Genomic DNA, 27,182 nt, shown 5'->3' with positions numbered 1-27,182 from the left:
CCCATCTATCAATTTTTCACAAAGCAGTTCTATGAGGGGCCACAGACCATAACATATATGTGAAAGACATGAAACAAAGCGTGCAGAAACAACAGGCTGCCAAAAAAAACCTCTCAGTGCTTTCCCCCTAAAAGAGTGGAACAACACCTGAAGGCCTCATTATATCACATGCTGGTCCCAATGAATTTTGTAGGTATGCGCGTGGATTGGACAGCCATACTGTTGCAGACCTCTCCCTGAACCCGGTTTTCTCTGCAGGCATGTTCACTAACAGCTGAGGCCGGCAGGGGTTCTGCCCTGCTGGCCCAGTCATTAGCTTCTCCACAGCTTGCTCCCAAAGCTGCTCTGCTAATGGACGCCAAATAGCCCCACCGAGCCCTCCAACGCTCACATAAGGAACTCATATTCATACCACAATGCTCCTTTCTGCCATTCCAACACCTTGCACCCTCATCTGTACAAAACAACTTGGATACGTCAACCACATCTTTCGTTGCCAACATTTTATTACAAACACAGTTCCATTTCCAACAGGGACATCAAACAGTAGAAAACACACCTTTTTAACAATAAAAAAAGAAGTAGTAATGTAAATAATCATACCAACTATGATAAACACAGTTAATGTTACTTGGGGGGGAAGGGAGGTTTAAGTTGGTGTGACTTTCACTTTTCAAGTGTATGCAGAAATGTCAGTCATTTCTATGCTGTACTGTCCACAGACTGGGTGAGATTAAGAGCTACACGGTAGTGTGATTAAATGTGTAACGTGTAAGATATGGCCACTTGAAGAAGGTAGCTCCAAAAGTACAGGTGGGAAGCAAAACCACCATCTGCTACTTACTATACTCTTTGACATAGCCATCTTTGGCTGCAGGTACAAGCTGCAGATAGCAAGTTAGCTAAGTGAGCTATGTAGCCGAGTGGCTGACTGGATTTGGAAGACAGGGAATACAGTACGGAGGTGATTTACCGTGACCCTGATCACAGCTATGACTCTGGGGTCAAGAAGACAAGACAGGTGGGGGCAAGTGAGGCATGCAACAGGAAAGGAGCGCAAGAGTCAGGCATCAGCATCGGGTGAAAATATATTCACATCTGACTTTGTAAATTGATGATTGTTTTTGGTAAGACTTGTTTTCAGTGTTGACGACAAGTTTGAGTGAAGTGTGTTTTATGATGAGTTAATAAGACAATTAAGCTTGTCTTAGTTTGGTGAAAGAGAGAAACTTGAATTCACTTGGTGTGTGATTGTGTTTTTTCTGTTTAGCATGGTTAATATATGTAAAAACATTTCCTTATTTTTGACTTCTCGATTTTGAGACTTTAATTTGGTTGCTTATTGCACTAAAACTTGCACTAAAGAGCTTTTAGTGCAAGTTTGCACACTAGCTGAAACTCAGACTATCGCGTATTACGAGACAGGACGAGCTGGGGCTAGCTGGTTAGCATGCTAACTTCAGTGAACAGCTCTGCAACACAATATACAGACGTCTTTGACATAACGTCAGCAACGGTGTTGATAACATTTGTTCATTCTGGCCATATCTCACACTTTGCACATTTAACGTCTGAGTTATTGCTCCTGAAACAGTTTGCATTGCATTGAATATAAGTCTGACACAACTGGCACAACCTCACACTTCATTGTCATACATACAGGTAAATGTACTGCATTCAGTAAGTATAAATAGGAAAATCTGTTAAGACTTATTTTATGTACAATGTAATTACAACTCAAAATGTCCAAATATACCTACAAGTGACAATTAACATAGGTTATCACAGTAAATACGGTTCTTTTCAAAACCTTCACAAAAGCCCACATTACACCAGCATTTTCATGGTATAAAAATAAGTTAAAAATCTGCATAAATATTTTAGACAAAACAGTTATAAAATATGCTGTTTTTTCTGACAAGGTTACACAAAACAGTTTTTTTGTTTTGTTTTTTTTCCCATTGGGTATTAAGCACATTTTCAGTTTGGTGTTTGTTAGGAAAAAACATTCATTAAAGTTTTTGATGACCACAAACTTTAAAAAAAAATTGTTAGTCCCATTTTACAACACACTTGGCTACAACAGTCATATCAGATATACAAAATTGAAGAGGGAAAACTGGAAAACTGCAGTAGACCCGAGTTTCACTTTAATGGGCACTTTACTTCCCGTGAGACAGATGAAGAGCGTCCCATGCTGTATAGACAAACGTCCTATGAACAAGCATTTCCCCTCAAGTATCGAGTCCACAGGCGACTCCTTACAGGCTGAACACAAAGACATGAGAAAAAGAGAGAGAGTGAGACAGAGAGAATGAGTCGTTCTCAGTGTGTCATGAGCGAGATTACAGTGTGAGAAATGGGCTTCATCCTGGATGTACAGACACGGAGCTGACTTCATTTGCAGTGTGTACTTAAGAGCTTTTGCTACAATAACCTACTGAGGTCAATTAATGGAATAATGAAGAACAATCCAAATATGACCTCATGTTCGAGTGAGACTTGGGAAGGCTAGGGTCGTGGCTCTAAGATGGCCGGCTTACCAATTAGCTGGCTTCACGGTACACAGGAACTGTAAAACTGTGGGCGGTAAGAAATCATCTACAATGATGTTTCACCACAGGAGAGTCGAGGCCATGGGTAGCGGATGGATGAAGCATTACCATTCCATCAAGGTTTTAGCATCGTTTGATCTCCATTATGGCAAAATAATATGGAAATATAAATGTGTGGGATGCTGCTGTATAGACTTGTCGCAATTGAGTTAACAAAAAAGAACATGTCGGCAGCTCTGTGTTGTCTGCAGACACAGGCCAACTGTGAACCTCAAAAGCTCTGCACGTATGTTGATAAAAGACAGTTTTATGCATTAGCCTGTGTACATCTGTGACTACTACAAACTAGGAAAAATACTGTCCTCATTAGAAAGGCTTTCAACAATTCAATTCAAAAGTAAATTGTCAAGAAAAATATTTGAAAGAAAAATAACTGAAAGGCACAGTTCAGCTTTTTGTGTGCATGAAAAGATCTTTTAGTTCAAATACTGTAGTTTGCATTTGATCATAACACAGTATAGAATGACTTGCCTACACAATACAGTGAGATTTCACTGGCAAATTCTGTTGGCAAACAGAAGGTATGAATAGAGATGTACCCATGTACCCATTGCAATTTTCCTGATTGATTCCACACTAGATTCCCAGTTCTGTCCTGCCGATTCTGATTGACGCCATGGAAAATTAAATTACATATTCCGAATAAAACACTGAATAAAACTCCACTGTGAATGATGGCAAACAACAGAAAAGAGTCTTACAATGATCTGATGATAAAACATAACCCTAAGTATTTAGTTTCTTTCCTTTAGTTTGGACTGGCGATCTTGTTGGTGGGTGGGAAGCATGCTTGTATATGTGACCTGCACAGTCGGATATATCTGACACAGGCTGGTTACCGGTCATGGCTGGTCATGTTAAAAACAATCTGATCAAATGGTGCATCTCTTGTTACAGCCTTATTTTGATTTATTAACAAAATTTAGGTTGATGTGCCACGACAGAACAGTGTTACAATCAAAAACACACCATGGTATTACGTGTGTGTGTTTAGAATTGTTTTCTAAATACATCTTTAAATGTTTATCGATATCTCAGAATCATGCAGACACACATTTCAACTCACCTCCGCTTCAGCCGCTTCTGAGGAAGTGCTCTGAAAAGACAGAAAAAGTTTGTGAGGTCACTGTGACAGCTCATCTTCACTAGAAATTGAACACAATGATGTCATGTGTTTGAGCCATGCCACTATGACAAAATGAGAGAACCTCAACATGGAAACATTGTTGAAATAATATAATCCCAGACTGCCACTAGTCTCTCTCTGCTCATCCCATTCATATGTGCTGGGGTTCAAACACCCCTCTATATTTACTACCACAGGCACCAACCACCTCATTTGTTTGGGGATTTCGTGCATTAAGACAACCTTGACATAAACTGGCTGAGTGCTGACGGTTATATTCAACTATGAAACCAGAGTCCTGCAGCAGCCCCTGCAGTTACTGAGCCTTCAGTTCTAATTAAAATCAGCCAGCCTGTGTGCTGATCAGCACACTTGTGAGACACGTATCTCCGGTCAGATGACCACTTTGTTATTGAAGGCACATTGCTCCTGTTTTAGGATGCATTTTGAGTGTGCTTTTAAGCTAAATTTGATTTTTCCTCTCAGTGATGAGAGAAGTCTGGCAGAGCTGCACAGAATTTAAATAATATCATATGTTTAGTGGAATGTGGTGCACTTAAAGACGGAGAAAATATAGGCTGTGGAGTTACTTTTGTGGTGGAGTTTACTTTCTATTTCTAAATGAAGAACGTGAGTTTGACTGCATCACTTTCTTTAATCTTATCTTCTGTTTTCTGATTAATAAGCTCAAGCTTGCACACATGAAATGTAGCCTGAATACTGAAGGTCCAGTTAAGGAAAACTCTCTACATCACAAGTAACAGGCCGCTTCCTTATCATTGTCTGTGTTTTCTGACAATTAAAACCATATCTCACATTGTTGATCAACTGCATCCTTGAAGGAGTTTACGGTATACAATGTTTGCCTCATCAGACACAGACACACACGGACACACACACACACACAAAAGTCTTTTCTCTGCACTTGTCTTTCTTTAACCAATTTGTCAAAAGAAGTCGTTGAAGGAGTTGGTGCCACCTGGTGGACCAAAGTCTTCAGGATGCTGCACACACAAACAGACACGCATTCACACACACACACACACACACACACACAAGATTGTGAGGTAGAGGCAAGCACTTTCTTGTGGCATTTAATTGCTTCACAATGGGGATTAGATAATGTTGACACATGGGCAACATGTTGGCTAATACCAAACAGATCTGCAGTAGTATGTACCTTATTGTGTGTCTGCAAGTGCAAAGAAGGGGGTGCGCAGTGTGCAAGAGGCTACTGGTGTCATTCCACTCACTCACCTATAGATGTTTGGGTCTAGCAGCATGGCTGTGTCCTGCGGTAACTGGGACAAGTGCACCACTTTAGTCTTCAGCTGTGATCGTTCCGTTTCGTTCACCCACACGTCAGGTAGTCTGCAAGACAAAACACACACACACACGCAGAGTGAGGACATGTGTTCAGGTTTTGAGCTCTGACAGAAAGAGAGAGAGAAAAGAGAGGGGGGGAGGAGGGATGAAGGTTGAACGGAGCAGGGTGAGAGAGATGGACAAAGAGCCTCTTTGAGTCCAGCACACATGTTAACACCTTCTTCTGAGCACTGAGTACATTTCCATAAGTTACATGCGCCTTGACCGAAGCACTGGGATTGACACACATGCACACAAGAGGGCAGGTCAACACACACAGACATACATACATCCACACACATGTACATACAGAGGACAAGGTGTTCTGTCCTCCTGTGTTATTAATTATCAAATAATTTCTACACTATTTTTTCAATAGCTGTTTTTTTTTTTACACTCAAGGATATGGGATTGGATGTGATCTTTGACAAGCACACACACACACACACAAGCACATAATGTACTGTACTGCTCAGCTGCACCTAACTGTACCCACAGCAGTGTGACCTCCCTGTGAAAGAAGCACTGGCGTGGCAAGTCGAGGTGCAGAGGAAACAAAGAGCTTAGCGAGCTGACTGCGCCTCCCCTCCCTCCTCCAGTCGCCCCGTCTCCACCCCCAGCATTCCCCCCGTCACTATGTGCGTCATCACAGGAGCCCCCAGAGATGCAGACATACACGCACTCACACACACACACACGCACTGCAGGCGGCAGTTAGGCAAGCAGCCAGCCACCCAGCCAAATCACTCAATCACATGCCTAGTCAGCCCATTCAATGGGATCGTGTGCAGGTAGCACGTCGCATGCAGCACATTCAGCACAATGGGCTGCAGGTAGAGGTGGAACAAAAGAACAAAAAAGTGATAGAAAACTGACAACAGAAGCAGAAGAGAAAAGACAGATGGAGAGGGAAAGCAGAGACGGAGAGACAACAAGTTAAGTGGCTCCTGTTCGTGTATAACAACTAGCTTGAACAGTGGTTTCAACGCCTTTTATGGCATGTTTAAGAGCCTGGAGGGTGGGGCGAGCCACACAGGATAATTAAGTAAATACTGTTAGGTTCAAGAATCCATAGCAATGTTCTTATAGTCTTCAAATGTCCCACCTGCGATGGTGCTTGAAATCAAAGTCCTTTGAAATAAAAGCTATCATTGTTACACAAACTATTTGCATTCACCATTTGACCTAAGCTTGCCAAGCTGTTCGTCCATATTATAGATTGATATTTTTGTCTATTCCCTTTTATCAAAAACATGCATACACAGACACAGATATGAAACCACGATAATATTCAGTAGAGTGACTACCTCTGCCAAGGACAAACACACTATGTTTACAACCACAGCTTAGTCAGATTATAGTCATAGTTCAACTATGCTAATCAATCAGACAACTGCAATTGTCCGAGTATACATGCCAGTGAGAAAACCAAATTATTGGCCGAAGCATGTCATACCCCAATATGATGGGTGGCCCTGTACCAATTTGCTTGCGGTGATTTCGGAGGAAAGACGCCATCACTGTTCTTCTATTTCTGGCTCACGGCCCCGAGAAAAAAAAAAAACTCGAGTCTGTGCACAATGCAAAAGCCGAATCCAATCTGATGGAATTTATACATGCAGGAGTAATGTGACTATCAATTGAATAATCTAGGTGTTTTAATCTGGCTATGAGAAATCCAATCCGGTCTGATTGAGTCAGACTAAGGTGTATAAATGCATCTTAAAAATCCAATCATAGCAGGACTAACCCAGTAATTTGTTTTTTCTTTTCTTCTTTTGTACATTTTCCACAGAAATAACTGATTTTGTTTTTTATCAAATGCAATATTTGCTGAGAAATTTACAAAATGTGAAAAAAGCCCCATATTGATATGTTAAAGAAAGAGAGAAAAATAATTCCTTAAGATGTGCCTTTATCTGTATCTACTCTGGGCTGGGATCCAACCACCATCCTCGTTTGGTAGTTTTGTGTAATCCTGCTGACAAACAAACAAAAAAAGTGCCCAGGGCCAATTACAGCTGCCGAATTAGCATAGGACGATGTCTATAGTGAAATATTGTGATGGACAATGACCGTGTTGTTTACCAGTTTGAGGCAACGTGTCCCCTCAGTGTTGTCGTAAGGCAGCAGTTGCATATTAGCTCACCACTGTAGCTACATGAATATTCAGCTGCCTAAACCTGCAGAGGAAACTATTCTGTAAGCAAGTCATCATATACATCCGTTTGCCAGGTTTAAAAGCGCCCTTGTCTCAACACCACAAGTCCGTAACTTAGTTTTGTTCAGCTTTATATGCATAAAACAATGTTGGCCGACCAGCCAAGGAAACTAAGAAAACCATGTATAAAATGTCATGACTGAGAGAAACAGCGGCCCGTGGAAAAAGAAACACTACCGCCACAAATGTAACAGAGTGTCTTGGTATCGCCTAATTGAGCTGGTTTAAGTCAACAGAGCAAAAAAATACTTTTAACGTGAGGGAGAGGAACACTACAAATCAAAAGTTCTAGGAAAAACAAAAACTGAAATTAAGAAACTTTCCCATACCCATGTTGAAGGAATAATGCATAAATCCAGGATGGCAATGATATCTGATTAAATGATTTAATACTGTAACTTGAAACTGTTTTTACTGAAGTTTCTCTCTTTTTTGACTCAGCAGCACTTGGCAAAAGTGTGACTATCCCCTTTCATGGTGGGGAGAGCAAAAAGAGGAAGTTGAGAAGAGGCAGGGACAAGACAAGAAACAGTCCCTTTCAAAGCGGCTTTAAAGTTTGGGTTAGTCTTGAGTTAGTGTCCTTGTGCAAAGCAAACCTCAAATGACAGAGGAGGACCTGCTGAGTGTTAAATATGCAGTAAACACCCATGTGTGTGTGTTTGTGTGTGTGCTCGTGTTCCACTCCAGCGTGACTGTAAACATGTCTGAGCAAGTGTGCTGTGGTACTGATGAGTGATTGTTTTCTGATGGATGAGAGGGGTACAGTGAGGGGGTCAGCATGTCACACATACACACATGTCACACATACACACCAAAGTGTTCAAATCACTCACTCACCCACACACTCACAAACAGATTTTCAAAGAACTCTCCACCCAAAGACTCCATTCAGTCAAACCAAGCCAAATAGAGACAAATGGATTTATTTTATTTTCCAGAGGAGGCCGTTATTTGGCTTGCTTCTTTATGAGCCAGAAATGTATACTGTGAGTGGGGCCTCTGTGGGGAGAGCTTCTGGGGGTGCCTGCCAGAGAGAAGCTCAGTCTTCCAGGCTAGATTGATGGGTGGCTCCAGGCCTTGAAGCTCCCATTGGTGACAGGAGCAATAAGTTCATCACAAAGCAGCAAAGTGTGTATTAAATTGCTAACACATTAAGTGGCTTTATATGGAACTCCTGGACTGAATGCAGGAGGAGCTCTATATCCTTATAAACTGCATCCTTCTGTTGATGTTGCTGGGGACCTGCACCTATACCTTGATACCCTGACCTTGTTTTGTTTATTCCGTCCCCATCAACACCATCACCAAAGACACCACCGTTTGTTCAAAGGTAACATTACAGTGTAAAGTTAAATGACATAAATAATTGGATGACCTAACCTTACCTAACTAGCTAGCAAATGTATAAACATAAGCTACATCACATCGCTAGCCTGATGTCAGATCACCAACATCAGACAGGTTTTGCTTTCTCCTTCTAATCTTAAAACAAAGGTCTGGAAAAGGACAGGTAGGTTGGTTGCTGCAATGTTTCTAAGATGACATGAATTACTGCATGCCAGAAAAGATCAAGGCTTTTCTGGAGGGTGGATGCAGCTTATTCAAAATATTTCTTATGAGCTTTAGAACAATTCATTAAGTGGATTACCTTTCAAATTACTTCATGGAGCCATAATCCTAGTAGAGCAAACTGGGCTTATTTCAAAAATGTTCTTACACACGTAAATTGTGCATCAGGCGTACATCATTGGATTTGGAATCATCAATGGATTTAGATGCATATGCACAACTACTCTAGTAAGTGTGTGCAAGCATTGGAATTTCAATGAAGCAAAAACAGCATCTGTAGTTCCTGCTTTTCAGACTTGGTGCTTTTTCATTGCCTGATATCCACTCTTGCCTGCAGCTCTTTAAAAGTTCAGTGCCATTGTGGGACACGTTTCTTTAAACCAAAATAAAATTTCAGGCAGGCAAGAAAACTAAAAAAAACAACTTAACAAAAAAGTGTATGGTTTCCATAAAAAAAAAAAAAAAATTCAATACACAACCAAAAAAAAAGACCTTCCTTTTTTACCCTCCGTTTTTTGCTGCAGTGAAGAGCTTTCTTGCAGTTCTGTTTTCATTTTCATGATTCTCTGACCTATAGATCTAATATGCATCCAGTTATTTGGCAGGACAGAATGATTCTCCCTACTTAAACAATATCACATCAATTTTTTTGAAAAAAAATTTGAAAGCAGATTCTCATGTTTTGTTTTTGTTTTTTTTAATATCTGAACAACTAGTTTCTTTTACATCGTGTGCAGTTTAGTACAGGCAAAAACATACCTAACCAGTAAACAAAGATTTAAGATATAAACCCATTTTGTACATGATAAGCAACACGTGATTTGTCCGAATTATGTGCCAGGACGTATCCACTGACTCGAAGCGTTTGCCGTCACTGTGTATTCTACGGTTTGTTATTCTAAAGCACTCAACAGCGTTGAGGGGAATCCATTCACCCATCCATCAAAGATTAGACAGCAATTATGGTTCTCTCTGTCTCTCTCAGCCCACCCCACCCCCGTCTTCCTCCTGAGTGAGCCGCTGGTGGTTCATGTTCAGAATGGCTCATGTTAATCAGTTACTCATTAATCCAAATGGAGTTAATGAGTGTCAGCCAGGATGCGAATGGTTTGCTCCAGCATTAATAAACATGACTTCCCACATTCACACGGCTAATCATTGACTTAGTGACTGAGAAACACACACATACACAAACACAGTCGTGCACTTGATGTTGACCTTAGTGTTGAGAGTCATGACACTTGATGGTGGTCCAAATGAACGCCCGATTGCTTGTCAGATACTAGGACGTTACACCGAGTCAAAGACTAAATATTAACTTGGCCAAACTGACACTTGCTACAAACCATCCATGTCTCAAAAACAATATACTGTTGACTAAATCTCTCCCCTCCACAGGGATTTCTGGCATGTGATGTGCACAAGACTGTAACAAGAGTGATGCCTACAGCATTTGTCTGTGCATGGTGGTGTTTGTTTTGGGCCATTCTAAAATCAATATTACGGAAGCAAAAGTGTAATGAAAGGCCTGAAAAGTGTGTCTATCACTTCTAATATTAGCTATAACAGTTGTCCAGTGAACTAGCTCAGGGTTTTTCTGCTTTCAGACTAACATTAGCATCTCTATCTATCTCTTAAGTGAACTTGCAGTCTATTGGCCGGCAACCCCACCAAAGTCCTCCTCCTAAAAGCCTATTCTCTTGTGCTAAAATAAATGAAAACACAATGTTTGCAAAACTTCGGTCTCACCCTCCTGGCAGTGAGAGCAATCACACATTACACTGTCCATGTGCTTTAACACAACATATGCTCTTATTAGCTGTTGCCAACTTAATCGCGACACATGCTCCTACTTTCTGCTCTGACAAACTGATCTTCGCTGGTTGACGTAACACATTGCTACTCACGTAAACACCGGGAGATTTATCTGGTTGTGATAGGTGCAATCAGTATTTCGTGAACAGTAACAGACAGTTGAATATGAAATATGTGCAGTTTTTTTTAACCAATTCATGAAGCCTATGTGTAGCCTTATATTCTGGTGAGCTGCAGATGATGAAATCTGCCAGCTGCAGTTGTTATTTTAGCCAACAAGGTGGATGGCTGTTGGCTAGAGTTGATAAGCTTCTTTTGACTAACTCATTCTGAAATCACAAATCTAATGTTCAAAAATGAGCTTCATCGTGGCAACAGTTATCAAGGTGACAGGGCTTAACCAACAGCCAATTCTTCAAAATAATAAATGTACACATACTGTACATATTTAAATCTCCTGGTCAACATCAATAACTTTAAGTGAAATCTGTTGGGAGATAATACAGCCACCCTCACAGTTTAAGGTATCACTGCGTGTTTCCTTTACCAACAAGGATTGGTTATGCATATTAATGACCAGAGCACTTTCCTGCTGCGGGTTAAATATATGACTCAGTAGCAGCAATGATTTCTGCATGGCTGGAGCAGAGAGGCATCTCACTTTTGTTGACTCACTTTCACTTTTGTCTTTTTCTCTGTTTAATTCTCTTCCTATCATTCACTCTCTCAGGTTTCATTCTGCCTCTTCACATTTCTTTCTCCCACAACCATTTTGCTCCTACTCCCATTTCTCACTTTCCTCTATTCTCCGTCTTCTCCATTCTCTCCCACATCCATTCTGCCTCAATCTGTCTTTGAGTCTCAGTATCAATCTCCATCTATGTCTCTCTGTTTGGAATTAATCTTAGGAGTCTTTCCTGATCAACCAACTTCATCTTTCTTTCCCTCCCCCTTTACCTCATTATTTCTCTATGCACAAGATTAAACTCCCACATGCGGGGCGAGGAGGAGATAGCAGAGGTGGATCAGAGAGGGGGAAAGGAAAGAAGAGGAAGGGGGATGAAGCAGGGGATGGCTGAAAGTACAAGGGTTTAGCTACAGTATGTTCATTGGAAGCTGTCTGCTGCAATCAGCTTCAGGATGCATCATCCAGGTTTCTTCGTCCAGAGTCATCTCTGCTCCTCTTTTTACCAAACCAAAATTTCTCCTGTCTTTGTCTCCTTTAACCTTACTCTTTTTTTTCCTTTTCAACCTCATCCTCTTCTATCTTTATTCACCACTTTCTCCTTTCTTCTTCTCATCTCCCACTTCCTTCACACTTGTTCCTCATCTCTTCTTCCTCTCTGTGCTCTCTGATTATCCTCTGCAGCCGTGAAGTCAAACCCTTTAATGGGAGTGTGGGAGTTTTGGTAGTGTGGGGGGAGCTTCCCCAGAGCAACTGCCCTGCTGAAAATCACAGCGTTCTGTGAGCTCTTTTTCTCTATGAGACAGACTCTTTTCATAAGCGGCGTGCCGGACCTGAATGTCCTTCTGCCCAATAGGTTAAATGAGCTACGTCTTAAGTGGTACAAAGATTTGCCTCAAGTGGACTGAGCCTGATGAGGGTAAGCTGGGTGGGGCAGCTAATGCCCCAAAGAGCTGAGCATAGTATTTTGGTGTAAAAAAAAATAAAATAACTGCACTAAAAAAATTGTGATGAAATTAAACTGAAAATTTAGAGTAGAGCCAATAAAGGAAAGAAAGAAAAAAAATCTGTCTCCAAGTAATTTTGGCTGCTAGTCCACTTTTTAAGAAAGGCACCGAATCTCTGAATAAGACAAAGTCAAACAGATAGTATAGAACTAGTGGGTATCGTGACACGGTCGAGGATCCTGGCTGAAAGTCAAGGCTGATGTCTTCGACTCTCTTTGCGGAGAGCCCTTGGGCTTTGAGGTGTCAGTGTGATATGAACTATTAGGAGACTTGAACTCCTCATTGCCTCCACAACAAAAATTGGATCAGCCAAGAGAAGAAGGTTGAGAAGATTTATAGTAGGCCCTGATGTGAAACAGACCCACCATGTTGAGTGCACAACTGGATAGAAAGGAGAATCGTTAAACTATCAGAGAGAGAGAAACATACATTGTTGATGTTCACATGTACATGCGTGACTCCCTGCTGCTCAAAAAAGGTAATGTTTGGGTGACAAGCCCAGGCTTTTCATGGTAAGCATGTGCAGGAGATTCGTTAATGTGATGTTGAGTTCCTTGTTTGCAGATCAGTGTAATTTTCAAAGTTAAGTACAAATCTTAGAGTGTTTATATACATGCATGTGCCTGTCATGCACACAAAAACCCTTTCCTTTAAAAATGTCAACTGAATACTATTTCGTATCCATCTTAACCAGTCCTCCAACAGGAATAAAGCTACAATGAATAACTTTGGCAGGTAGTTAGGACATCTGGTAATCTGACCCAGAAGCTTCTGCTATGATGAAGAAATGCAGTTCACTACAGGGAGATGCATAGCAGGGACAATAACCGCTACATGGATTTCCAGTGCACAGTCTGCAGGAGTTCTCCTATTTTGTTCACTTAAAGTATCAATAATAAATAATAATTCTTGAAACAATTACAATCTAAATCCTAGATCTATCTACATGTACTACAATATTTTTGTCAAGATAGAACATACCACTACGTCACAATCATTGGCATTTGTCAAATTCAGGCAGGTCTGATCGAATACAGGCCTGTCAGATGCTACTCCGAGATGCAAGGTGACCAGAAAGATGGACTGAAGAGACAAGCGTGCTACAATCAGAACAAACTCTTCAATGACACCATGATGGACAATGAATGATAACAGTCATCCCTGCAGCATTTTGGTTTAGTTTCTGTCTGCATCTATTCATTAATCTAAATTAATTGCATCTATCATCTGGTTCAGTAAGTTCACAATTGTCAACACAAGCAGAGGAAGCCCAGCTCAGCTTCAACCACCCATCAAGTGAGCATTGCTTTGGGGGCAACAAATTAAAAAGCAGCAGAGAGGTAACTGGTCAGTGTGTCTGGCTTCAGGTAAGGGCTGCATCCTTTGTTTGTTGTTAGCCTTTGGAGGCATTCAGCATACTGTATATTATGGCTTTTAGCAGCTGTTGCAGCTTTGTGGTGCTCAAATTCCGTAAACCTCAAAACAAAACATTTTACTACTACTACTACTACTGCTGCTGCTGCTACTAAAAATAGGAAATCTTTAATTGTCGATTTTTATCCATTTTTACCACTGACAAGTATGTTGCCTTCACCATTGTCAGCAGGATTACACAAAAACTACTAGACGGATTTCAATGAAACGTAGATAGAGGATGTGTCTTGTCCAAGAAAAGACCCCGTTAGTGTTTGGTTGATTGAACTTAAGGGGACTGTTGGGCCTTGGCAGAAGTAGGCACTCTAATGAGTGCCATTCTAGTTAAAACTGTATCGTAGCTGATATCAGCTGAAGTAGATTCTATTCTAACTTTCAAAATAGTCTTGGGGAAATTTTACTCACATATCCTCAGGTGTCCAATGTAGGAGAACCTTCACCTTTCCCGATCCCTCTTTCCTTCTGGCTAGTACCTGCACACAGACAAGCAAGCAAAAAAACATGAGAAAAAAAACAACAATAAAAAAAGGAGGAAAAGCCTAAGAAAATGATGACTCCCATCTCCTTTCAGCCAGTATTACATCCAGTAACCTGTAAGCAGCTTCATCCACAGAAGAGTTAACACAAAAACTTAGACAGGCAGATAACTGAACCTACATATTACGGTTAATTTAACATTTTGATGCAGTTTGTGAAGATTTAGATTAGCATTTATATGTCAGGTTCGGCTCCTCGTGCAGCATTCTCCCTCCTCTGTTGACAACAGGCTTCAAAGACATGGCCCCATCCTGGCCCCATCTCTGTAATAAATAATGAGGCTACATGATTCAAAAATCTCACCAAGTGATACAGTGGCTGATCATTTCACTAATAAGCAATGTGAGCACTTTCAACTGGATCTACCCCCCATTCCCTTGCAACATGCTGCACCAAGGAATTCAAATTCAGACAAAAGTTAGAAATATCCTATTATCTCTGGACTCAACAGAGAACTCCTTATCACAGCTGACATTCTTGAGAGCCACGAAGACAGACGTGGGGTACACACTGAACAGTTATCACCATAAACAAGTTCCTGCTCTTGCTGTGGATTATGTCAGCACCAGCCGCTTCAGGCCTTCAAGACAAGACTGTGTCTGATGAAAACTATCACCCAACTTCTTACGTTTACTGCAAAACATGGCAAGGTGTGTTCATTTTATCTTTCACTATTTGGTTTAACTACTCAAGTCTTGATCTGCCAACATAACCTCAAACATCAAGGAATTTCTGCTTGTGAAAATACAGTTGAGACAATACCAGATTTCCTGAATAGTTGGTCCTTTTTATACATAACATTTCATCTATCATGCTGTGTTGGTTTATAGTAAACCTAGTCTGGAATTCACACAAATATTGTCAGTAGGGAGAAGAAAAGCTAGAAAAATAAACCAAGAGTGTCAGAAATAGCCACAAATATAACCTCTTGCGTCAATTGGCTCGTTTTCGTTAGGAATGTCTATTTTTAGGACAGAGTGAGCTCACATGTGAAGAACTTCTCTTACGCACATGAATATCTGAAATTATTTTTGTGACTCCAGAGACTGGCTGCGGCATTGATAGAAAGTGGTTTGAGGACAGGGGGGAGAAGGCTCCACTGAGACAGGAGACATAGACAGAGACCTAGAATTACTCTCCGCCTCATCTTACATCTTTTCTCGACCTCTGTCTTTTGAGCCAAAACACGTTTTAATCTCTCTGTTTATAGGAATATATATTTTGATCTCTCCCACTCATCACAAATTCTTAGGCTGAGATCCATATTTTTGTTTTCTGTCTAGCACAAAGCAAAAACTTGTATGTTGTTGGCTCCCTTTCATACTTTCTCCAAGATAGCATGTTAGAAAAGTTCCACCCTCCTCCCATTTTGCTGTGAATTCAGGAGGGGCCAGAATAGGTGTACAAATCTATATTTATATTTTGATAAGCTTCCAGGTATAGAGCTGTCTGGCAGAAGTTTAGCTTCAGTTTGATTAACTTTTTGAAAGAAATATGTATGCTTGGTTAGCAGATATGAATTGTGTTGTTGCTGGCTCTGTGCCTTAATATTTGTCTGTGAGAAGCTTTACAAATAGCAGCCAAGTTGGCAAATCAACCATGTTGTTGCCTCTTGTCTGTAATACAGTGCTCAGGCTCCTTAGAGAGGAAAAGAGAACAAGCAGGCAAAGCAAAGCAGCAGGAAGGAACCGCATGAGTGATGAAACTGAGAAAAAGAACTTGAGCATCTTACATTTCAACAGAATAACTGTTTGTGTGAAATCTAAAACCTTCCTCTGACCTACAAAAACAAATATGTGAACTACATTGTGATTTTGCAAGGAAAGCAGAGATTTTTGCATCTGTTTCCCTGTCAGTGACTCATAGAAGAGCCGGGATAGAATGATACATGGAGCACACCATTGCAAAGACATCCTGCTGGGCCAGTATTCTCTGACACAGGTGGTGGAGGGAGTACTCATCCTTTACTCCAGTCAAACTAAACTAGCAATATCATTGTGTAGAAATACTTAATTTCAAGTAAAAGGCATGCATTCAATTTTTACTTAAAGTTCAAGTACAGACATATTTGTATAATTGGCCTCTGAATTGTAGCTGAAGAGAAATATACAGAGGATAGATTTCCCCTGCAGAACACAGATTTCTCTGCAGTTTATACCGGAAACCAGGTTTCTAATCAGTTTAGTATACATGTTCATGACAAAAAGCTGTAGACAGGAGAGTAACAACTGAGCGGCTGGATGAAAGAAAATATAATTTAGTAGTCCTTGTATTTAAAATGACTGCATCAGAATGCAACATCACAGTATATATCATCACTACGACAGTTAACATCCATAAGCCACGAGGGAAGAGTCTGGTTACTGACTTTCTGTGTGATAACGTGGTTTTAGTAACTAAGTAACTTTTTTTTTTTGGTCACTCAATTTATATGATGGCTTGTCAAACGCCTGCTTCCCATATTTTCATTTAAATGAGCTTTCAACATAAAATAAATCACTTTCAGTGCAGTGATACTAGTTTCAATACTCTTACTCTACTCTTCAATACTCTAAATATATTGGCAGATTATCAAACATCCATCAAGATATACAAAGTGTTCTCTTGTCCTTTATAGACGTAAAGTGCAGTAAGAATGCCATCTTTGACGTTTCTAACTCAATCTGGAGAAGATGTAAAAACTCCTTCTGAGTGTTTCAGAGCAAGACTAATTAACACTGCCATTGCATCTTGCTCTTGTTTATCTGCTTCTGCCTTTATCTGCTAGCTTTCCACCCGGGCTTGGCTGGCTACTGCTGCTCCACAGTAAACCCACATGTGGGAGGAGAGACAACAACAGGGTCTGGCTGCAGCATTAGCTTGAATCCTGTGGAGGCTACAATGGGCCCTACGATAAGTGTCTCAAGCCTTGCAGCTAAGACTCTGTACAGCAGCAGCTGCTTTGCTGCCCTTTTAATTAAAAATGCATAGCTGTTAACCTGTGACCTCAGGCTCCTCAAAGCACCAGGTTAATAATCACAAGCCCTGGCTACACCCGCAGAGGCCATGACCATGTATGTAACGGCTGAAGATGAAGAAGTAGGCTTGTGTTTAAGCAGCATGAAGTGATTTGTGAGCTGAGTGGTTTGATGATGGAAGTTGGTGCTTTAAGGGACAGATCTTAATCCTCTACAGACCCAAGAGAGGGAGGTAATAGAGAAAGGGAGGGAGGGAGGAAATAGGGAGTGAACAGTGGATATTACTGTGGCTCCGAAACAAGGCAGTGAAAACTGCCGGACCAGAGCTGGGGGAAGGCAGGGCTGCTAAAACTGGGTGCCTGTCTAGTGTCAGGGGGTCAAGCTGTGGATGACGCAGATTGCCGTAATAACAAAAATATCCCATCATAAACATGACTGAGTTGCTCTGGCGTGTTAGCAGGCCCACTGGCCAAGCTCCACAGAACCCCCACAGCTCTGCTTCATCTCCCCAGGCCTTGTCCGCTGGGGCCTGGGGTCTGACGCAGTGCCGCAGTCCTTCTCAACCACAATCCTCCAGGGGTTGGAGAATGTGTGCCCAACTGGCCAGATCTCCTTCCGACTCCATGACCCTGACCTTCACTTAACCCCCTTTCCTTGTCCTTTCTCTCCAAGTTTCTGTTTCTCTACATTTGTTTCTCTCCCTCCCCTGGCTGGCTCTTCCTCCTTCTCAGTCTGTGTCCAAATATGCGGTTACCTCTCTTAACCTCTTCCCAAGCTTTATCTTCACTTTTTTTCTTGAGTTTTTCTTTTAAAATTCTTGGCTGCTGGTGAGCAGTTGAGGTTTGTAGGAGCGGAGCAGAGCAGAGTTGAAAGAGACTGTGCTAACAGCAAAATAATACTGTAGTGGGGATAGCACTGATGTCAGCAGTCTACTTACACTATAACATGAAACAGGAGCATTAACAGTATGTTTGCTTGCACTCAACATTGTATGTTTTCAGACATGTTTTAATTCATGCCAGTGGAAATTTATTTACTTGATAAAGAATGTATGGCACTTGCTTGATGGCTATCTGTTTGCAAAATTAAAATGTACATACATACTAGAAGTCTGCAGCGCTATCACAGACTTGCATCATCTGTGCCCCACCATAGGCCTTGTGGACACCGCACGCACACACACACACACACACACACACACACACACACACACACACACACACACACACACACACACACACACACACACATTCAAAATGAAACTTTGTGATTGAAGTCTTTGATCTCTTTTGTCTGTCTGTGAGAAAAGCTGAACCTCCTTGTGCTTCACTGATTTTCTTTCTGTATGTTTGTTGTAAAAAAACAATGATGCTACAAGCATCTCTAATTAAAATATATATAAAAAAACTCATATGTGTAAAAATGTACTCCTTAAACAACGTCAAACAGCAGAACCTCGTTTTTTGCTTTGCTTGGTTTCATTTTATAGGATACTGCATACATTGTGACATACAGTGAGTTAAAAAATATTTATATCATGATAACAATTTAAACAATGTCGATCATGCCTTTTAACTGTATTTCCAAGTGCAGAAAAATGTAGGGTATGTATTTAAGTGGTGTGAATCACATGAGGTGTTTTCACCTTTATCTTCAGGAGAAAATATAGATTCCTTACCCTTGTGCACTAATTACTTCTGCTAGGTTTGCCAGTGGCAGCATGCTACAGTAGCACAGCACATTTAATGCATAATTTATGTATATAAGAGTCAACTCAACAGGGAGGAAAAATACCAAATGGCAAATGCTGCAAATCAATAATAGAGGCCAACTTTCTGCCCACTGTAAACAGAATCACTGTCACTGATCATACAGTTTGAAATTTATGTCTAAATATAATGACAGACGATGCTTAGAAACAAGAGAGGGAGGTTGTGCATGTTTGCAGATTTACTGTATGTAAAAGAAAGGCGAACTGGGCAGCAGATAATAACGTTTTTTCCACAGTCATGTAATTTGAGGATCCTGAACAGGAGAGAGAGTGCTCCCTAGTGGTGCTGCACAAGACATTCATAAAAAAATATAGAAAAGAAAATCCCATTCACATTCAAGATATCATTAGAGTTAACATCTGTTATATAGAATTCCTTCCTCTCCTCTCTGAAACTTCGTCAGTGATAGACATAGAACCTTTCACTGTTAAAATATTCTTTCTTAAGAGTGCTCACGTGCCTAAATAGTATGGTTTAAAGGTATTTTAGAGCTCATTAATAATGTATCATGCAGTGGGCTTGGGGTAGACCACGCACCATACACAAAACAATCCCATTGTTTTTCCAGTGAAACACGATTCAGAGAAAAACAGCGTTAAGCCTAGGGGCAATTCGTGAGGTTCACCTAAAGTGCACAGAGAAAAACACTGCAGTGATCAGAAGATGGTTTTCAAAATAGTGACACTTTCATGCCCCCTGTTGTTGAAAAAGCAAATAACAAAAAAGGATGGGTGTATAAATTACTGTTATCTTTTTTATATTCAAACATGCAATAAGAAAAGATAAGTACATCAAAAACGTATATACTTTCATTAGTGTTTATGGGACACCTGAACACTTCTTTCCATGTTAAATCAGTTTGTGACATAATCTCCTCACAATGATTGAAGAGTCTAATTTGAGTGTTTTTTCAAAAGGTAGAACTTAATTATTGTCCACACTTAACTAACTTAAAACCGCCTAAAACAGCTACAAGGTTCAAAAATAAAATGCAGTATATCACTATAGCATATAATATTTCGGTACATGGGGTTCATGTAATAACATAATATTAAATATGAAATAAGCCAATCAGCATTCATTTTTAAAATTGTGGTGTCTATGGCATATTTTCACCTTTTAACATGCACAGTTACATTCTAAATAGGGAGTGGTAAACTCCTTGTCAACATTTTTCAGAGAGCCGACCATCTAAAAGAAGAATGCATCTTAAAATGTCTAAAAATTCTAAATAAATAAACCAGAGTGCATCCTTCCTTCAGTCCTGTTCTCTGAATCATCTCAGCAACTCATTGTGAACCATTTCAAGTGGAAACAGGTAGCCAGAGGCAAACACTGTAAGATATACAGAAGTGGTGGAGCTGCACACGGACTCACCGTGCTGTTAAAGACCACACTGTGGCCGTTGCCAACACTTTCAATGTGGGTGGCGAGGTTGAGACAGATGGCCCTGTGGCGAATAGCATCCATGGTTTGGGCATCGAAGAAGTCGTGGGGCCTCGCTGAAGGGGGAGAAGGACAGACTCAGATGAGTGCAGAGTCAAACAAACATGACACCAGGGTTCCCACTGTGGCCCAATATATAAAAATTCCATGGCTTTCTGTAACTAACCAGAACTACGTCAGAAGCATCTCATAACTGAAAAATGTGATTCCTTTGTGGTTTTTTAACATTGCTTTGCATCAACAAAAAAATCCAAATGTGGAACAAAAGTACGACTCTCTATTGAAAGCTGCAGTAATGAGATTCTTATGGTTTTGCTCCTCTGAATAACTGCCTCACTGCACATATTCAGTGGTAAGGATACTCAGGCCTTGTGACATTTACAATTATTAGAAAATACATTTATTCTGGATTTTGGATCGAGGTCCAAGCAAAGCAATTCGACAATACTGCACATTTGTTGCAAGCCATCTAAACTCTTTCAGGCATTCCTTATGTTCTGTTTTCTCTGTAGGATGCATAAAGGATGCATAGAACGCGTCCCTGTCAAATGTTAAAGTGTCAACATGTTTGTAACTTACTGTGGTATGTTTAAGTCTGTGTGTTTAACTGTAAGTCAACTAACTTCATTGTAGGTGCTGGTGGCTGTTTTAGTCATGTCCAAAGAGAAACTTCTGATGACAGGCTCTATTTAAATGGGCAAATAGTATTCTAAACATGAGCCTCATCTCTGGTGACCAGGATGTTGCTCTGATGCATGGGTCTATATGGACGCACATGTGGCTTCACAAACACAGTACTTCCAACCGTTGCAACTTGCAACAAGGACAAAAATTTACAGGAAGTGGTTAATGCAAATATATTGAACTCAAGACAGCCATTGGTTTAAATCCACTATACTATAGTATGAACAAACTTGCAGAGACCTGAGTATTTCTTCATTCATTTTGTTATAGTTATAAGTTATATTTTGATCTTATTCCAATGGTGTGGAATGCTAAGCCAGTTCCATAACCTGCTACTGCATTCAGAGAGACTTGAGACTTCAGAGAAGCTTATTCTTTTTTAATGCAATCATTATTATTTACATTATATACAATTTCTTATCATTTGTCTCATTTGTGTTTCATTTTCTACCAACAAATATTTGTGAAAATAATGCATTTGTCACTTCAATATTAACCGTTAGAAGTCAAGTGTCCTTGAAGGCAACACTAAGGCATTTTAAAAATGTTAACCTCACATCAGTGCAAGATTTAAAACATGAAGAGTTTTTATATAGATGGATTATTTTTTCAATGAAAAACTAATGGCTATCTAGGAGGTAATGAACCTAAAAAGTCATGCTTGGGAAAACAGTTGGCATTATACACAATTTGCTGCTGATCTTAAGATCTTTAATACCACCTGGTGTAGGCTCATAATGACCATTTAATCTTCGGCTGAAATTGTGTAATTCACAGCAGTGGGAGATGAGGATTTCACGGCAACAGCAGAGAAGTGCAATATGCTGTATGTCTTTAATTTATGTATGCAATATGTGCGAAGTGCAATAACTACATCTTTTTTTTTTCACAACAGTATCAACCGCAATTATCTGTTTTTCAACACAAGATGAGGTTTACAAGAAAAAAAAATGATGTGAGATCTTTCACAAGCCATCTAAGGGAAAAACCCACCACGAGGGAGTGAACTCTCAGTATCAACCTGAGAAAGGACACATCAGCTGCATGCATGCATTTCGTAATGTATGCGAGAAGACTATAAAAGATGTTTGCAAGATGTAGAACATTACCATAAGTAGAATCTGTCTGACAGCTGGCACAAATATATCTACCTTTTTGTGTGTGTGTGTGTTGTCCAGCTCTAGCTTCTCCTACAAAAAGATGTGGGAGGTTAGAGACTAAAAAAATCTGTTTCAGCACAACAAACATGACAGTAAAAATGTGCCCAGCGTGTAATCCTTACCATCAAAGCAAAGAGGAAAATCAATGAGAAAAACATTGAAATGGGGTTAGTTTGTGTGCCTGTTAGGTACGTACGTAGGGAGCACCTGCGTTTGTTCTTGAGTTTCTTCCTCTTGTTGAGGCCAGCCTTGGAGGGTGACTCCTCCTTGAGTTTGGCCTGGCTTGACATTTTGGAGGAACTCTGCTGGCTGAAGTGACTGGGGACATGACGCGCTAACCCTCCTTGGGAGGCAAAGCTGGCGTTGCAGCCACCAACAACACACTACAGCAGTGCACAAAAAAATGCAAGGGAATGACAATAACTTTTCTAATGTATGACTAATACATTTTATTTTAGATTATGGCAGAGTTGGGAACAAAGGTACAAATATACATTGAAATATACATCAACAGAATGATCAACAGAATTCAGAGAAACAGGTATAAACTGTACACAAGTAAATGTTTTTACCTTGAACGGCTTATCTCCACTGTGAGTCAACATGTGCCTCTGGAGCCAACTTTGACTGGTGGATGGTGTATTATACACCTTACAGCCCTTCCATAGACAAACAAACACCTGAGGTACAAAAAGAGTCAAATAAGAAGAGAGGAGAAGGAGTTTATATTGGCATAGTGAACAGACAATTTAAGGAGAGAAAGAAAAGTGTGTAAGGATGCTCCGATTGATCAAGCATCGATTGTTATCGGCCACTATACATTATAAACAATCTGACTGGTGGTCTCAAGAACCTGTTCAGAAGAGCAGAAGAGCACTAAACACAGGAGACAGTTTCTCCATGTGCTGCGCAAATGTCAACTAACTTTCTGCCTGCCAATATCCATATGGATTTTCAGTGTCCTCTTGGTTTAACCAGCTAAGTATATATGCATGGTCCTGCCAGCAAGCTGTTTGTGACTGAGGGGATAGATGGGACGGTACCACAGAACAATTCTTGTAAAGTTACGTGAGTGGTCAGCCAGTGATTATAACTTGCGTTGACACAACAGGTAACAGCAAGAGAAGAAGCACTCCGTTGGAATCAAAAGTAGCCCATTCATTTGATCATTTGTGATTGTCTGTTTGTGATAAGTATATTTTCTGTTGTCCTGCGTGGGAGGACGAAGCACCGCACTTGTTTCGAGGCATGAGAGCTGACAGCAACCAGAGTGAACAGCTGACTGAGCTAACGGCTTACAGCGGAGGCACACATCGCAACTGAATTTCTGTTCAGAGAAACATGAAGTGTAAAACAGTGAACTGCAGTTTAATGTGAAAAAACAACAAGTATACATTAAATACATGTACTGAAATTGATTACGTACAGTACAGTACAGCTAAGTACAGTTGACTTCGAGTTTGGAGTGACAAGCACTTTACCTCAGTGTACATTTCATTATTCTTCTGTCTGAGATGAATGTTACCAAGTGAATGCAAGCCAAATTTGTTATTTTATTATTATATCATTTATATAGATAGATAGATAGATAGATAGATAGATAGATAGATAGATAGATAGATAGATAGATAGATAGATAGTTAGTTAGATAGTTAGTTAGATAGTTAGATAGATAGTTAGATAGATAGTTAGAGGGAGGAATTGAATACAGTATTCAGTACAGGGGATTCTAGATTCATTCCAAAAAAAAAAGGTGAGTCAAATTTCACTTGCAGTTTTAATTACAGTGCTGTAAAAGTACTGGAATGTCTAACCATGATACAAGATCTTAAAAAGGATCAATACATGAGTCAGTTTATATTCTTTTTTTTTTTTTATATACAATATAAGAAGGTTTCTGTATTGTGTGTCAAGAGCAACAACATCTGAGTTAATTGACTTCTGGAGAAAATGAGGCCATGTGGGCACTGCAATAGTGAAGGTGTCAACTTGTTGAGAAGAGAAGAGAAGAGAAGAGAAGAGAAGAGAAGAGAAGAGAAGAGAAGAGAAGAGAAGAGAAGAGAAGAGAAGAGGTGTTCAAACTGTTGAACTGTATCTCAAGTGTATGTCACTTTAAAACTACAGCAAAAAGAGACACATCATTCTTGGCCACTCGTCAGGCAGAATAAAGGAGATCAACATGAAGCACGTTGAAAAGTTTAAAGTCTACTGACCCCTCCTCTCTGTCCGTCCACATGAATGCCCCTGATATGCTCTGCCAGATCAGGACTGCAGTTGAAGCACTGTGGACAGAGGTCCCAGCAGCAGGAGTAGGCCACCGTCTTAGTCCCTGAGGAGCTGGCACTACTCTGACCGTTCATCATAGCAGGGGTGGAGCGCCCACTGGACACTGTGCTCTCCATCTCCATCAGGGTGCTGCTGATACTGTCACAGAGAGAGGAAGGAGAGGGGTTATAAAACATGGGTGCTAGGGCCATCAAGAATATCTTCATAGCTTAGATCAGGCTTTGTACAGCAGTGAAGAACAGGTGCACATATTACTAGCTACTATGCATGAAATCCTTCAGGCTGCAACTGATTTTCCATGCATACCGCATTAATCACTCATGCCAAATCAATTACACTGCTGCATTCAGTGCTCCTAGCACTGTGTTATTAATTTTATGTGCTGACAACATCACCTAAGGTCTCACAGACAAGAGTTCACTTACTCAACAAGCAACGCAACCGTTAGATGTTACCTTTTCCAGTCCAGCATTTTAGCCCTAGTTTGAGTAAAGAGATCAGCATGATTAAAAGACCCATTTGGCGAGTTAGGAATTCAGACTTAGAAGTTAGACTTGAAAAACAACTTTTTTTATAGCTAGCATCTTTAACTTTAAGTAAATAGACATTTTTCCAACATGTTTTAAATCCTTGTTTTACATTCACGAGGAAGCGGTTTTCCTATTCATCTGCTGAAAGTGGAATGTTCATCCATGCCCACCTGAAAGGCAAGTTCATGGCATACAAGATGATTTTGTGACAGAAAGTAGTTTGGAATCCAATCATAGTCCAGTACCAAATTTACACACGTGTGACTGGGATATCGGACACCTCTGCATACATGAAAACACACAATGAAAATGGACCTTTCCTTAATGATACTGGAGATATCATGCATTCAGGAATGAAGCTTTTGAAATAAAATTTTAAAAATATGTATACATATTCTCTAGATTTTATAATAAGACAGAGGGAAGAGAATTAGTGTTTGATGCAGGTTTAAAGATGGGTTGTTTTAGTTTTTTTTGGGTGGGAAATCCTTATCAGGCAGAAATTATCCACGAAAAGAGTTTGTATATGTTAAAACATGTCTGATGTTTGATCTAACCATCTGAGATGAAAATAAGACAAGTTAAGACGGTAAAATTAAAAGGGTTGTGAGTTAAATGCATTTTGGTTAGGTAGACTTGGACTGTCCCTGGAAATGTACCTATTTTTGGCTGTGCACTAAAACTTGTACTTCTTACTACAATGCATGTGTCCAATTGCTTTAGTTATCAGTTACTTTTCAGATTACAATGTTTCGCACCCTTCCTGTCAAGGGGAAAACCAGCTGTATAGATGTTGAATGTTAATAACATCAACGTGAAGTGATAGATTGACAGATGAACTTATCCATTGGGAGTTAAGAGTGTCTTAAAATAAATAAACTCTTCATAAACCCGAAAAAATCTGCAAATTTGAAAACAGGCCTGTTGAGAAGTTGCCTTTCAACAGATCTGTGTATCTCACAGGACATCTACACACATAATGAACTGTATGTAATACTATATGAAGCTCTGCTGTAGATGCCCAGCAATATATAAAGTAGTTAAATTGAACTTAACTTTAAACCTCTAGAGCTTGTGCACAGTTTGTCGTGTTTTACAATCACAGATAATACCATTGGACATTGGGATTTGATATATTGACCGTAAAACTGGAAATCTGTTCACTTCCATTTTGTTTGGTATGCTGATAACATAGACGAGTGCATTTTATTTCTAGCTTTATCCATTAACTGCAAAGACATTTACAGTTATCCTCCACTGATACTGCTACTGTGACCCCATTCACACCCATCACTGGTCAACAACAACAACAACAACCTGTCATTTCCCCCCAACCAACCTGTCCTCGGAGTCCACGCGGCTCAGCGGTTCACCATCCGAGGATGATATCTCCACACTCGGCCGCCTCTTGTCACCCAGCTCCCCGCCCCCGCCGCTGGCTTTCTCACCATCTTCACAAACTGTTTTGCTCTTTTCGCAGTCTATCCCCGAACACCGGCTGTCCTCTCCAGCTTCCTCCTTCGCTTCTTTTATAGCGGTATCTGTGGCGGGCTCCTTGGTACCTTCTCCGGGGCTTTGCTGCGGCTCTGGCTTCAGCTCCGGGTCTTCAGGAGCGGCGGTCGCCTCCTGGTCGGCCGCTCCAGCGCTGTCGTCAGTCGCCGCCGCCTCACTCGCGGCCTTGTCTGCCGCTGCAGCGGGCTTCTCCTCGCCGGCCTCCGCGTCCACCGCTTCCATTTTCGGTTCCTCGCTGCTGCGAGGTTCCTCGGTTTCCGGTTCGGCGGGCCCCCTATCTTTCTCCTCTCCGTTGCCCTCGTTTGCCTCCACGGACAATACATCGCCATGAGCACTCAGTGCGGGTGTTTCTTCCGTCGCCGCAGCAGCCATTTCAGCGGCGCACGTACCGTGGGACACTTTCGGTATTGAAATTTAACCGTGGCACCGTCACGAGCTCCGCTGCAGAAGAAGGGCGGGGT

The 27,182-nt window shown here is 40.7% G+C and overlaps 1 protein-coding gene across 3 annotated transcripts; it reads right to left on the bottom strand.

Moving 5' to 3' along the window:
* Positions 1 to 488: 488 nt before the first annotated feature.
* Positions 489 to 27,182, bottom strand: LOC119024778 (zinc finger protein aebp2-like). Of its 3 annotated transcripts, XM_037107873.1 has the most exons (10): positions 26,549 to 27,182; positions 24,607 to 24,817; positions 22,966 to 23,073; positions 22,590 to 22,776; positions 22,385 to 22,423; positions 20,481 to 20,605; positions 14,243 to 14,310; positions 4,999 to 5,112; positions 3,682 to 3,711; positions 489 to 2,268 (listed from the first exon to the last, which is right to left on the bottom strand). In XM_037107873.1, exons 1-10 carry the CDS (start codon positions 27,091 to 27,093, stop codon positions 2,262 to 2,264), a joined length of 1,434 nt encoding a protein of 477 aa, XP_036963768.1. In that variant the 5' UTR covers positions 27,094 to 27,182; the 3' UTR covers positions 489 to 2,261. The 3 variants fall into 3 exon arrangements, 2 of the variants coding, with proteins under 2 accessions (XP_036963768.1, XP_036963769.1); XM_037107874.1 differs by lacking the exon at positions 22,385 to 22,423 and having other exon boundaries at positions 26,549 to 27,180; XR_005076600.1 differs by lacking the exons at positions 489 to 2,268; positions 3,682 to 3,711; positions 22,385 to 22,423 and having other exon boundaries at positions 5,038 to 5,112; positions 22,601 to 22,776.

This window comes from Acanthopagrus latus, chromosome 8 (genome assembly GCF_904848185.1).
Source record: "Acanthopagrus latus isolate v.2019 chromosome 8, fAcaLat1.1, whole genome shotgun sequence".
Taxonomy (NCBI): Eukaryota; Metazoa; Chordata; class Actinopteri; order Spariformes; family Sparidae; genus Acanthopagrus; species Acanthopagrus latus.
The sequence above is the reverse complement of the archived record's forward strand: the minus strand, read 5'-3'. Positions and strand labels throughout refer to the sequence as shown.